General features: G+C 41.9%; 1 protein-coding gene across 1 annotated transcript in view; it reads left to right on the top strand.

Annotated features, from left to right (window-relative positions):
• LOC109930964 (dynein axonemal heavy chain 8-like) overlaps positions 1–14,528 on the top strand; it is a 2,199,840-nt gene that overhangs the window by 2,032,675 nt on the left and 152,637 nt on the right. Inside the window, 3 exon segments of the mRNA XM_048596622.1 lie at positions 902–1,128; positions 4,235–4,353; positions 12,281–12,384. Coding sequence (XP_048452579.1) covers positions 902–1,128; positions 4,235–4,353; positions 12,281–12,384 — 450 coding nt within the window.

The following is a 14,528-nucleotide window of genomic DNA, read 5'->3' on the forward strand; positions in this document are numbered from 1 at the left end:
ACGTAAGGTTCAAGAAACTGAAATCAGGCAAGGTCCTTGAGGAATATAAAGGAAGCAGGAAAGAACTTAAATGAGGAATTAGGAGGGCTAAAAGGGGCCATGAAATGTCCTTGGCAATCCATGGAAAGGGCACACTAGGACAATGAAAGGGCAAATACATAAAGCATGCATTTACAAACTGCAGTTACACTTCATTTGCAATTTGTTCTTTGCCCATTTGCAATGAATGGCGTGAATGTTCTTAATCTTCAAATGCAGATCATAGGTAATTTGCACCATCTCATTGTGTTTGTACATCTAACATTGGCCATATTTAAAAGGCGGCTGTGCACCGAGACACACGTTGGCAATCTGGCAGTGCCCCTCACCATGAACTTAATGGCACAGCAGCCATAAAGCCATACTACTCTTGGCGCATAAATGGCATAGCTAACACTCCCTCACACATAAAGCCCAGCCAAAATCAATGTTGGTGATATATTGAGGAGTGTGGATGTACAAACAGATCTGGATACCCTTGTACACCAGTCAATGAAAGTAAACAGGCCGATGAAACAAGCAATTAGGAAGGCAAATGGTATATTGGCATGTTTTACTTCTTCAAAAAATTCCAACAACATTGTTAAACATGATTTTCCTTTCATAAAACTATGTTGACTCTGCCTGATTACCTTGATATTTTTCTAAGTGCTCTGCTATAATATCTTAAATAATAGCTTCTAATACTGTATCTTTTCAGTGCCAGAACTTGCAGAGACTTTCCAGCATTTTTTGTAATTTTTTTCAGATTTCTGGCTTCCAAATGGATTTCATTTTGTATGTTAGTAGGCTTACTAGTTTGTTATAAATATAAATGTAGTTTGTAGATTTCTGAGTTTATTGTTTTTCTGCTGGATGCTAGGTTGGTGAAAAGTTTCGATCACGTGCACTAAAGTTCCCTGGTCTGATCTCCGGTTGCACTATGGATTGGTTCAGTCGCTGGCCCAGAGAAGCATTGGTGGCTGTCTCACGCTACTTCCTTTCTGGATTTTATATTGCCTGCTCAGCCGAGGTCAAAACCCAGCTGGTAGAAACAATGGGTCTCTTTCATGACAGGGTTTATCAAACATGTGAAGACTATTTTCAGAGGTATGTTCTGATTAGTGATGGTTTATTTATTGATGACCATGTTAATGCAAGAGGTACGAAGGCTAGTCATCTTTAATAATCTGCCAGTTTCTGTTTTAAACAAATGAAGAAATATAACCAGGGTTCATTACTGTTTTATCACCCCATGCTGATTTTACAAGATAGAATCATCAACACACAATGGACTTTTCAAACTGGAAAGGATGCTTCTGAAAGGAAATCTCAATCTCATATTTGTACAAGGTACAAGAAAGTATTTTAAAGTAGGTTGTGAGGTTAGGACATAAAGATACGGGTTCAAACGGATAAAAGTTAGATTTAAGACTTATTACATTCATGGGATGTGAGTGTTGCTGACTGTTTATTGTCCATTCCTAATTACCCTTCAGAAGGTGGTGGTGAGCTGCCTTCATAAACTGCTGGTACTTCAGGTACGGGAACACCAGTAATAGATAATAAATTTGGAAATATTGATGTACAAAAGGTCTGGGCATCCTTCTGCACAGGTCACTAAAAGCAAGAATTCAAGAGCAGCAAACAGTTCAGAAAGTAAATGGTATGTTAGCCTTTATTGGAAGAGAATGTGAATACAGAAGCAAAGACATCTTACTGCAGTCTTCCTAGACCTTAGTAAGACCACACCTGAAGTATTGTATGCCGTTTTGGTCTCCTTACCTAAGAAAGGATTGACTTGCCAGTGTGGGGATGGAGCACCAAAAGTTCACCTGACTGATTCCTGGGAAAGCAAGATTATTGCAGAAGAGAGATTGGATCAACAAGGCACGTAATTTATAATATCTCCAAGTTTGCAACTGGGTGGGATGGTGAACTGTGAGGAAGACATAGAGATGCTTCCGTATGATTTAAAGAATTTGAGTGAGTGAGTAAATTTATGGTAGATGAAGTTTGATGTGAATAAATGTGAAATTATCCATTTTGGTAGCAAAACCATAAAGGGGGATTATTATCTGAAAGGCAATATATTGGGAAAGTGGGAGGTGCAATGAGACCTGGGTGGCCTTGTACACCAGTTGTTGAAAATAAGCATGCAAATGAAGGCAAATGATATGTTGCCCTTCGTAGCAAAATGATTCGAGTACAGGAGCAGGGATGTCTTGCTGCAATTGTACATGGCCTTGGTAAGACAGCACATGGATTATTGTATGCAGTTTTGGTCACCTTGAGAAAGATGTTGTGGCTTGGGAGAGAGTACAGTAAATTTTACCAGACTGATTCCTGGGATGGTGGAACTGACATATAAGGTGAGATTGAATCGGTTAGAATTATATTTGCTAAAGTTCAGAAGAATGAGGGGAATCTCAAAGAAATCAATAAAATTCCAACAGGACAAGATAGGGTAGATGTTCCCAATGGTGGGGAAGTTCATAACCATGTGTTATGGTGGGGAAGTTCATAACCATGTGTTACAGTCTGAGGAAACAGGGTAAACAATTTAGACTGAGAGCGGTGAGTGTATGGAATTCACTACCACAGAAAGCAGTCAAGACCAAAATATTACATGATTTCAAGAAGGAGTCAGATATAGCACTTGAACCTAAGGTATCAAAGGAAATGGGGGGTAAAGCAGGAACTGGATACTGAGTTGGATGATCATCCATGATCATAATGGATGGTGCGCACCCTCAAAGGCCCAAATGGCCTACTCTTGCTCCTATTTTCAATGTTTCCATGTAAAAGAATATACACCACAGTTTTCTTCATTATTAACAAAATAACTATTTATTGTAAACAAACTGTCTTTAACCAATGGTAAGATGCAAGACCATGTGAACTGCTAATCTATAACTATATAATTTAATCAGTAAGTGTCAAAGACATAACTAAAAACAGAAAGTGCTAGAGAAACAGATAAGGTCTGGCAGCATCTGTGGAGAGTGAAACAGAGGGAACATCTTGTGTCCAATTATTTCTTCAAGTACAGAAAAAGATGGGATTTCTAATTTAAGCAACATGAACGTTACCTTTTTTGTAACTCCCACACACACAGGCATACAAAGTAAACAGACAAACATAAATATTATGAGTGGAGAGGAGCAAAACAAATAGTCAGTAGAACACAGTTCGGTACCACCAGTCCAAAATCTCAAAACTAGATGGCGTGGCGTTATGTTTCACTGAGGTACGGAGCTTGAAATGAAGCCCCTGTGTTTCTGGAGTCATCATGCATATTAAAGATTTTATAAAAGTTCACAGAATTCCCCAATTTATGTGATTTTTAGATCCAGGTTGACCCAGAAAGCACAAAGCAGGTTTCAAGGATTAACAAGGACTTTTTTTATTCCAAGAATTTATTACAAACAAATAGATTCCAACTGCAGGTATACAATTATGAACTGTTAGCATATACACTCTACTAGTTAAAATTCTAATTACCTTCTAAAACCACTCCTCTACACACATATACAGGCAGACACAACAAAAACATGAGAGCCAAAAAAACTGCGGATGCTGTAAATCAGAAACAAAAACAGAGGTTGCTGGAGAGGCTCAGCAGGTCTGGCAGCATTTGTGAAGAGAAATCAGAGTTAACGTTTCGGGTCTGGTGACCCTTCGTCAAAACGTCAAAAACATGAGAGCGATGTATGGAGTGAAAGATTGGGGAGGCAGTTTAATGATCTCTAGTCAACAGTGTTCACTTAAATGATCCTTTTGATTTTCCGGGTCTTGCTACTCCTTGATCTTCTTTCTCCAGGTACTTTGTTTGTAGGAGGCACAGAGTGACAGGTACATATTTTAGAAGTCTCTAACTAATTGGTTACCTTAAATTATTTAGGAAGTACAAAAGTAGTTTGAAAGATTTCTGAAATGTTGGATACTTTTGGAAGCAATAGCATCAAAGAGGTAAATAAAGACTATATTACAACAGAGGGTTTGTGCTGCCTTTTATATTCAACTGGTTATAATTTTGTTCAAAGTATTTTCCAGCAAAAATAGATACAATTGATAATGATAGCAGGATAATGATAGCAGTAAATACATAAATTCAATTTAAGATAGGTGGTCGGGCTTACAGATGTTTTATTACTGTTTAAATATGGTGTACATATCTGCATAATAATAAGTCCTTCATATTTCTACTTTTCAGATATCGACGAAGAACACATATAACTCCCAAATCTTACCTTGCCTTTATAAATAGCTACAAATCTGTTTACACAGAGAAACATGCAAACATCAATGATCTAGCAGAACACATGCAACTGGGTAGGTATATTTCCATGGACAAATATTGATGCCAGTTTTTGAATATTTAAGATGTTAGTGTGTGAAATTAAAGTGTATGGGATTGGGGTTAATAAGAACGTAAGAACATAAGAACCAGGATCAGGAGTAGGCCACCTGGCCCTTTGAGCCCACTCCGCCATTCAACCATGGCTGATCTTCTCGTGGCCTCAGTTCCACTTACCCACCCTTTCACCATAACCCTTAATTCCTTAAAAATTATCTATCTTAGCTTTAAAAACATTCAATGAGGAAGCCTCAACTACTTCATTGGGCAGGGAATTCCAAAGATTCACAATCCTTTGGGTGAAGAAGTTAACATAGAACACAGAACAGTAGAGCACAGTACAGGCCCTTTGGCCCACGATGTTGTGCCGACCGATTATCCTACTAAGATCAATCTACCCTGCATACCATACATTTTACTATCCTCCATGTGCCGATCCAAGAGCTGCTTGAAAGTCTCTAAAGTATCTGACTCCACTACTGCTGCCGGCAGCGCATTCCACACACCCACCATTCTGTGTGTAAAGAACCTACCTCTGACATCTCCCCTATATCTCTGACATCTTCCTCCAATCACCTTAAAATTATGCCCCCTCAATATAGTCATTTCCATCCTGGGAAAAAGTCTCTGGCTATCCACTCTATCTATGCCTCTCATCATCTGTACACCTATCAAGTTACCTCTCATCCTTCTTCGCTCCAATAAATAAAGCCCTAGCTCCCTCAGCCTTTCCTCATAAGACCTGCCCTCCAGTCCAGGCAGCATCCTGGTAAATCTCCTCTGCATCCTTGTTAAAGCTTCCACATCTTTCATATTATGAGGTGACCAGAACTGAACACAATATTCCAAATGTGGTTAACCAGAGTTTTATAGAGCTGCAGCATAACCTCATGGCTCTTAAACTCAATTCCCCTGCCAATGAAAGCCAACACACCATACGCCTTCTTTATAACCCTATCAACTTGGGCAGCAACTTTGAGGGATCTATGGACGTGGACCCCAAGATTCTTCTGTTCCTCCACACTGCTGAGAATCCTGCCATTAACCCTGTATTCTGCGTTCAAATTCGATCTTCCAAAAAGTTCCTCCTCAATTCATCCTAAATCTACTCCCGCTAATTTTGAGACTATGCCCTCTTATTCTAGTTTCACCCACCAGTGGAAACAATCTCCCTGTTTGTATCTTGTATATTCCCTTCATAATTGTATATGTTTCTACAAATCCCCCATCATTCTTCTAAATTCATAGAATCATAGAATCCCTACAGTGTGGAAACAGTCCCTTGGGCCCAACAAGTCCACACTGACCCTCTAAAGAACATCCCACCCAGACCTATCCCCCTGCCCTTTCCCTGTAACCCTGCATTTCCCATGGCATATCCGACACCTAATCTACATGTCCCTGAACATTATGGGCAATTTAGCATGGCCAGTCAACCTAGCCTGCTAATCTTTGGACTGTGGGAGGCACCCGGTAGCAACCACGCAGACACGGGGAGAACATGCAAACTCCACACAAAGAGTCGCCTGAAGGTGGAATCGAACCCAGGTCTCACCTCATAAGTCAACCCTCTCAACTCCAGAATCAACCTAGTGAATCTCCTCTGCACTCTCTCCAGTACATCCTTTCTCAAGTAAGGAGACCAAAACTGCACGCAGTAATCCAGGTGTGGCCTCACCAGCTCCCTATACAGCTGCAATGTAACATCTTTACTTTTAAACCCAATCCCTCTGGCAATGAAGGACAAATTCCATTTGCCTCCTTAATTACCTGTTGCACCTGCAAACCAACCTTCTGCAATTCATGCACAAGGACACCCAGGTCCCTCTGCACAGCAGCACGCTGCAATTTTTTTACTGTTCAAGTAATCATCCTTTTTATTGTCATTCTTACCAAAATGGATGACTTCACATTTATTGACATAGATTGAAAAATGACTAGCAACAGAAAAAGAATGTATAGGAATAAATGGGTCTTTTTCAAACAGACTGTGCCTCATGGGGTATTGCAGCGATCGAAGATGTTTGCTGCTGACACTCAGCTAGGTAGGATTGTGAGTGGTGAGAAGGATGTAAAGAGGCTTCAAGGTGATTTAGACAAGTTGAGTGATTGGTAAACACATGGCAGATGCAGTACAATGTGGACAAGTGTGAAGTTATTCACCCGACACTAAAAAAGTAGGAAAAAATATTCTTTAAGTGGTGATAGATTGGGAAATGTTGATGTACAAACGGCCTGGATATCTTTCTACACCAGTCACTGAATGCAAGGATTCAAGTGTAACAAACACTTGAAGGCAAATGATATGTTAGCCTTTATTGCAAGAGGATATGTATACAGAAGCAAGGATGTCATACTCCAGTCTTCCTGGACCTTGGTAAGGCCACACCTGAAGCACTGTATACAGTCTTGGTCTCCTTACCTATGAAAGGATTGACTTGTTATGTCTGACTGATTCCTGGGATAGTAGGATTGATGAATAGGAGCGAATGGATTGACCAGGCTTGTATTCACTGCAATCTAGAAGAATGGAGTAGGGGAGAATAGACTCAAAATGTATAAAATTCTAACAGAGCTGGATAGACTGGATTCAGGGATAATGTTTCTTCTGGCTAGTCGATCTAGAACGAGGACTCTTGGCTCTGGATATGGGGTGGGTCATTTAGGATTGAGATAGGAGAGATCTCTTGACTCAGAGGGTGGTGAAGCTGTGGAATTCTCCACCTCGTAAGACTGTGGAGGCCAAGTCTGAATACTCGTAAGAAAGAAATGTGTCTATTTCTAGACACTAAAGGTGTCAAGGGATATGGCGAGAGCATGAAAGTATGTTGTTTCGAGGATGTGACTAATATGGTTGATGAGGGAATCCCCCTGGATGCGGTTTACTTGGACTGTAAGAATGCTTTCAATGAGGTTCAATGTATGAGATTAGTATGCAAAATGAAAATTACGAGATTGGGGATAGTGTACTCACATGACAGAGAATTGACTGACAGACAGGAAACAAAGAGTAGGTAGAAATGGGTCATTTCTGAGTGGCAGCCAGTGACCAGTGAGGTACGATAGGAATCAGTGCTTGGACCCCAGATATTCACAATATATATGAATGATTTAGATGACAGAACTAAATGTAAGTTTGTCGCTGAGTGAGAAGGTGATGTGTGAGGAGGATGCAGAAATGCTTCAGTGCAATTTGAACAAGTTGAGTGAGTGGGCAAATACATGGCAGATGAAGTATCCACTTTGGTAGCAAGAATGGGAAGGCAGATTATTTTCTGAACGGCAATTTATTGGGGAGGAGGGAGGTGCAATGAGATCTGGGTGTCCTTGCACACCAGTTTCTGAAAGTAAATATACAGGTGCAGCTAGTGGTGAAGAGCCAAATGGTATGTTGGCCTTCATTGTGTTCTAACATGGAGACAGTCAAACCAGCCTTTCTACCTCTATATTCACATCACAGTAAAATACGACCATCGAAGACCCTCAAAATTGACCCTAATCATTCTTAACCAGACTTTTGAAGATCCAATCCCAGACTCAGTCAATTTTTGACACTGGAGGTTTTCAACTTAAATAAAGGACTGAGCAATTTATTAATGATTTTAGGAGAGCAAAAATTAAACAACAAGGTAATCTAATTGGTCTATGCTATAAACCCAAACACCTTTGTTTTCAGGCCCATTCACATAAAAGACTGACAGACAAACAAACATAGTTAAGGGTTAAATAAAAGAAAATAACAAATCTGGCCAGAATACTTAAATGGTCTTCATGATGCATAGTTTCATAGGCTTAGATGATTGTTTCTTGCTTGATTTTCTGAAGACGTCGATCATTGTCGCCTTTACAGTTCCTTCAGATAAAGGAAGTAATGCTTATAGTTTAGTTTTCTATTCGTTGAACTTCCAAGAGTTGATAAGGAAGGTTAGGCAGGGAGCTTTCAAATCTTCATGCTGTAGCATTAACAGCCAGATTGCTCTTCACAGAAAACATAGTCCAAAATCCAGTTCAAACTCTGACTACTGTCCAACAGACTGACAGTATCCCCATGAGGCCCCAGTTACCATTCAACATCCAACATCTGCTTGAGGCCTTTGCCAGACTTGCTGGAACCAGTTCCCAAATACTGACTTCATTAAAGGCCACCATCTGGTCCATGTTTAAACATATTACAATTCCCCAGTGAACCTTTTGATTAGCAGCAACCTGCAATTAACTTCTAGGCTTGGACTTATTAAAGATAACAAAAGTTTGTTTGGTCTGTTCTTCTTTGAAGGCAAACTGTCATCACAATGCGAAAGTCATCTTTAGTTCACACTCTCCAGTTTACAGCTGTACAGGGTATTGGTGAGACCACACCTGGAATACTTTGTGCTGTTTTGGTCTCCTTATTCAAGGAAGGATGTTCTGGCCATGGAGAGAGTGTGGCAAAGATTTACCAGACTGATGGGTATGGCAGGCATGACATATGAAGAGAGTGTGGATCAGTTAAGAGTGTATTCACTGGAGTTCAAAAGAATGAAGGGGATTCATCAAAACCTAAAATATTCGAGAAGGACAACACTGGGCCATTGCAGGAAGAATAATGCTATTATAACTGAGTACAAGTAACTACAAAGACATGAGGGAGGACCTGGACAGAGTTGATTGGACGGAGAGCCTGGCAAGGAAAGACAGTGCAGCAGCAATGGCGGAGTTTGTGGGTGTAATTCAGGAAGCACAGCACAAATTCATCCCAAGGAAGGAGAAACATACTAAGGGGAGGATGAGGCAACTGTGGCTGATAAGGGACGTCAGGGACATACAGACCTTGAACTCTAGCTACCACACTTTTAAAGGCCTCCCACTTGCCAGAGTCCCTTTGCCTGCAAACAAACAACTCCAATCAACCCCTGCAAGCTCCTGTCTAATTCTATCAAAATTCGCTTTGCCCCAATTTAGAACGTGAACCTGTGGACCAGTTTTGTCCTTCTCCATGACTATTTTAAAATTAATAGAACTATGGTCATTGGTCCCAAAGTGCTCTCCCACTGTTACCTCAGTCACCTGTCCTGCCCTATTTCCCAAGAGTAGGTCGAGTTTTGCCCCTTCCCGAGTAGAACCCTCTATATACTGCTTAAGGAAACTTTCCTGAACAGATTTAATAAATTCCAGCTCATCTAAGCCCTTAACACTATGACCGTCCCAGTCCATGTTAGGAAAATTAAAATCCCCCACTATGACAACCCTATTGCTCCTGCAAGTCTCCGCAATCTCTCTGCATATTTGTTCCTCTAATTCAGGTTGACTAGTTGGGGGCCTATCGTACCACCCCAGTAATGTCACCATCCCCTTCTTATTTCTTAGCTCCACCCACAAAGTCTCACTGGATGATCCCTCAGATATTTCATCTCTGACTACTGCTGTGATTCTATCCTTAATCAAAAATACAACTCCCCCTCCTCTCTTTCCTCCATTTCTGTCCTGCCTAAAGCACCTGTACCCTGGCAATTAAGCTGCCAGTCCTGTCCCTCCCTTAGCCATGTTTCTGTAATGACTATAATATCCCAGTCCCATGTACTTATCCACGCCCTGAGTTCGACAGCCTTACCCGTCAGCCCTCTTGCATTGAAACAGATGCAGTTTAATCCAACAGGCATTCCTCACTCCCTGTCCTGTTCCAGCCTGACCTGTCTCTTCAACTTGCTGTTTCTGATGACTGTATCTCCTTCCAGCCTCATTCTTGCCTCCCTGCTGAGGAGGATACCACCCCCCTGCCAATCTAGTTTGAACTCTCCCTTGTAGCACCAGCAAATCTGCCTGCCAGGATTATTGGTCCCCCTCCAGTTCAGGTGCAACCCATCCCTCTTGAACAGGTCACCTCTGCCCCAGAAAAGATCCCAATGATCCAGGATTCAGAATCCTTGCCCCCATATCAATTTTTTAGCCACGCATTCACATGCCATATCCTCCTGTTCTGACCCTCACTAGCACATGGCACTGGAAGTAATCTAGAGATATTACCATCAAGGTCCTGGTTTTTTACTTTTTCTCCTAGCTCTCTACAATCACTCCGCAGGACCTCATCCATATTTCTACCTATGTCATTTGTGCCAACGTGCACAATGATTTCTGGCTGCTCATCCACCCCCTTGAGAATGTTCTGCAGCAGCTCCGAGACATCCTGGACCCTGGCACCTGGGAAGCAACACGCCATCCTGGATTCCTGTTTGCGGCCACAGAATCTCCTGTCTGTCCCCCTAATTAGTGAGCCTCCTATCACTACAGTCCTATTTATCTTTACCCTTTCCCGCTGTGCCCCAGAGCCAGTCATAGCACCACTGACCTGGCAACTGCTGCTTTCCCCTGAGAGGACATCCCCCCCCGAACAGTATACAAAATGGTATGCTTGTTTTCGAGGGGAATGGCCACAGGGGATTGCTGCACTCTCTGCCTACTCCCTTCGCCTTTCCTGGTGGTCACCCAGCTACAGCTTGTATCTGGGAACCAAAACTAGAAAACGTAACAGATCTGTCCGTCCTAACTTGCCCTACTCTGTCTTTATCCACATTGCTATAGAGTTCTTTTGTTTTATCATTTCTTTTTGCATTTCTAAATCAATCTTCACCCAAATCCTCCATTTTGCAACCCCCGCCACTTTCAATTTAAAGCCCTATTAGTTGATTGCTTCACCAAAGACACTGATCCCCACAGCCAGGTTAATGAAGCCCATTTCAGTCTCCTCTTTCCTCAGTACTGCCACCAATGTCCCATGAATTAAAATCCCTTCTTCCCATATAAAACTCTGAAACATGTGTTTAAAATTTTCCTATCTGCTTGACCCTGTACCTATTGGTCTATGACTCAGGTAGCAATCCAGAAATAACTAACTTTCAGGTTTTACTTATTAATTGAGACCGCAACTCTTCCAACTGTCTCAGCAGAACATCATTGTACTTGTGCTTGCCCTGGACCATGATGTCATTCTTCAAATTCGCTGCCAGTTGTAAAGAGACTGCCTTATCCCTGGCAACAGACAGGCAGCACCACCTTCAGATCACCCAATGGCAGCTGCAGCAAACAATATCTATTGCTTTGATTATTCTGTACCCTATCATCCCTTTCTTATTCCCTCAATTGAATGGTATCCCATTCTGCCATGTTCTATTTGCCTATCCTCCTGGCAGTTCTTGTTCTCATGTACACTAGCACCAAGTACCTCATACCTGTTTGTCAAAGTTAATAGTGTAAACTCTCCCATCACTACCTGTTGGTTCCCCATACCTACCTAATTCACAATTACACCTTACTGTCCCTGATCATTGTCCAGTTTTAAAATACCTAATCTGAGTGGCGTCATGGCCTCCCACACAAAGTATCTTGGTAATGTCCTCCTTCCTAATGTTCCACAATATCGATATTCGGTCTCTAGCCCAATAACTGATTCAAAGTTGTTTAAGATGTAAGCACTTATCATGAATGTGGTTTTCAAAAACGCAATGTATTCCACAGATTTCCACGGTGCAACATATCCCCTGCCAGTCCAACCTTATTTATTGACTTGTTTTGTTGATTAGTCAATAAGTTTGTTAGCTAAAAGAAAATAATATAAAGCAGTCTCCTCGCCTTAAGGCAAAAAGAGAACACTCCCCAACTGCTGGAGGTTTAATAAAAAGCAGTACCTCCTTCCCTCTCTGGACGAGATTTCTACTTGCACCAAGTTTCCAATTACACTCAGTGATGATGCACTGTCATCGTGCTTTGTGTTTCATCACTCTGTGCTGTAGCAAGGAACTGTGTGGTGTTGTCGCTGTGTGAAGAGTGGAGGCTTCCATAGCATACCTTCATTTTAGTGATTATTAGAAAGGAAGGAAACTTTTGTGAAGTGCATCAGCTGTAACCGGACAAAACACCTTATTGCAGGTCTCTCCAAGCTTCTAGAAGCAACAGAATCTGTCGCTGTCCTCGCAAAAGAACTAGCACAGAAAGAAAAGGAGTTGGCAGTGGCTTCGCGTAATGCAGATAAGGTTGGTGCACATAATGATTTAAAATATTATATTATGTATCTTGTAGTCATTTGGATGTCGGAACTTGAGTATTGCTGAAAAACAGCACATTTTGTTGAAACTTTTTGTCTTGCCCTCATCAAGACGATTTGCAAAAATATCAATTCAAAAGGAAAGCCAGCATTCACACGGCATGAGTGAAGAGTGCTAATGGATTGGCAAATAGATTCTGATTGGTAGAGGTGTTGCCATGAAGAATGCACCAATTAATGATGTTTGACAGTTAACTGCCAGGCTTTGTTTAAATTTTAAACCAGGCAGATTGATTCTGGTTGGTCAGGTCACTGGCATGAGAAATGAACCAGTGAATGGCATTCAACAAGGTGCCACACAAAGGGCTGCTGCATAAGATAAAGGTACACAGCATTACAAGCAATGTATTAGCATGGATCGAGGAATGGTTAACTAACAGGAAGCAAAGAGTGGGGATAAATGTAATTTTCTGGTCTGAGATCAGTGGCTGGTGGTGTGCCTCAGGGATCAAAGTTGGGACTGCACTTGTTAACAGTTTATATAGATGATATGGAGTTGGGGACAACTGTAGTGTGTCAAAGTTCACAGGTGACACTAAGGTGAGCAGTAGAGCAAAGTGTGCAGGGGACACTGAAAGTCTGCAGAGGGAGATAAATAGTTTAAGTGAGTGGGCAAGGGTCTGGCAGATGGAGTACAATGTTAATAAATTTGAGATCATCCATTTTGATAGGAATAACAGCAAAATGGACTGTTATTTAAATGGTGAAAAATTGCAGCATGCTGCTGTGCAGAGGGACCTGGGTGTCTGTGCATGAATCACAAAAAAGTTGGTTTGCAGGTGCAGCAGGTAATTGAGAAGGCAAATGGAATATTGTCCTTCATTGCTAGAGGGATGGAGTTTAAAAACAGGGAGGTTATGCTGCAGCTGTATAGGGAGCTGGTGAGGCTACACCTGGAGTACTGTCTACAGTTTTGTTCTCCTTACTTGGGAAAGGATGTACTGGCACTCGAGGAGGTTGAGAGGAGGTTCACTAGGTTGATTCTGGAGTTAAGAGGGTTGGTTTATGAAGAGAGATTGAGTAGAATGGGATTATACTGTTTGGAATTTAGAAGAATGAGAGTGAACAAGTTGTTGCTGAGTATGTATCACTTAGTAGTACTGTTCAGAAAATCTTATTGCACTTTGATAACTGGAAATAGACTGATGGAGTGGCAATTAGATGGTTTGGATTTTGCCCAGTTGTTTTAGGACAGGATAGAGTGAACCAGTTTGCCACATATTTGGGCAGATGCCAGTGTTATAGCTCCACTGAAACAGCTTGCTGAGGGGTGTGGCTGGATCTGGAAAAGAAGCCTTCAGTACTATTCCCGGAATGTTGTCAGAAACCATAGCCTGTGCAGTATCCAGTGTCTTCAGCCACTTCTTGCCAGCGCATATAATTAGTACATGTGTCTGAAAACTGGCATCTGTGATGATGAGGACTTCAGGAGGAGGCCAGTTTTGATCTTCTACTTAAGACATCTGGCCAACCATAGTTATAAATAATTTGCCCTTTACACAGATGCATTAGGTTCCATCATTGAAGATGAGGCCATTTTTGAACCCTTCTGCTCTAGTTAGTTGTTTAATTATCCATCACCATTTACAACTGATGTGACAGAACTGCAGAATTAATTTTTTGAGATAGTAGGAACTGGAGATGCTGGTGAATCCGAGACAACAAGGTGCAGGGCTGGATGAACACAGCAGGCCAAGCAGCATCATAGGAGCAGAGAGGCTGACGTTTCGGGCCTAGACCCTTCTTCAGAAAAGGGGGAGGGAAAGGGGGTTCTGAAATAAATAGGGAGAGAGTGGGAGGCGGATAGAGGAGAGGATAGGTGGAGAGGAAACAAACAGGTCAAAGAGGCGGGGATGGGGCCAGTAAAGGTGAGTGTAGGTGGGGAGTTAGGAAGGGGATAGGTCAGTCCAGGGAGGACGGACAGGTCAAGGGGGCGGGATGAGGTTAGTCAGTAGGAGATGGAGGTGCGGCTTGAGGTGGGAGGAGGGGATAGGTGGGAGGAAGAACAGGTTAGGGAGGCAGGGACGAGCTGGACTGGTTTTGGGATGCGGTAGGGGGAGGGGAGATTTTGAA

This window comes from Rhincodon typus, chromosome 5 (assembly GCF_021869965.1).
Source record: "Rhincodon typus isolate 14 chromosome 5, sRhiTyp1.1, whole genome shotgun sequence".
Lineage (NCBI taxonomy): Eukaryota > Metazoa > Chordata > Chondrichthyes > Orectolobiformes > Rhincodontidae > Rhincodon > Rhincodon typus.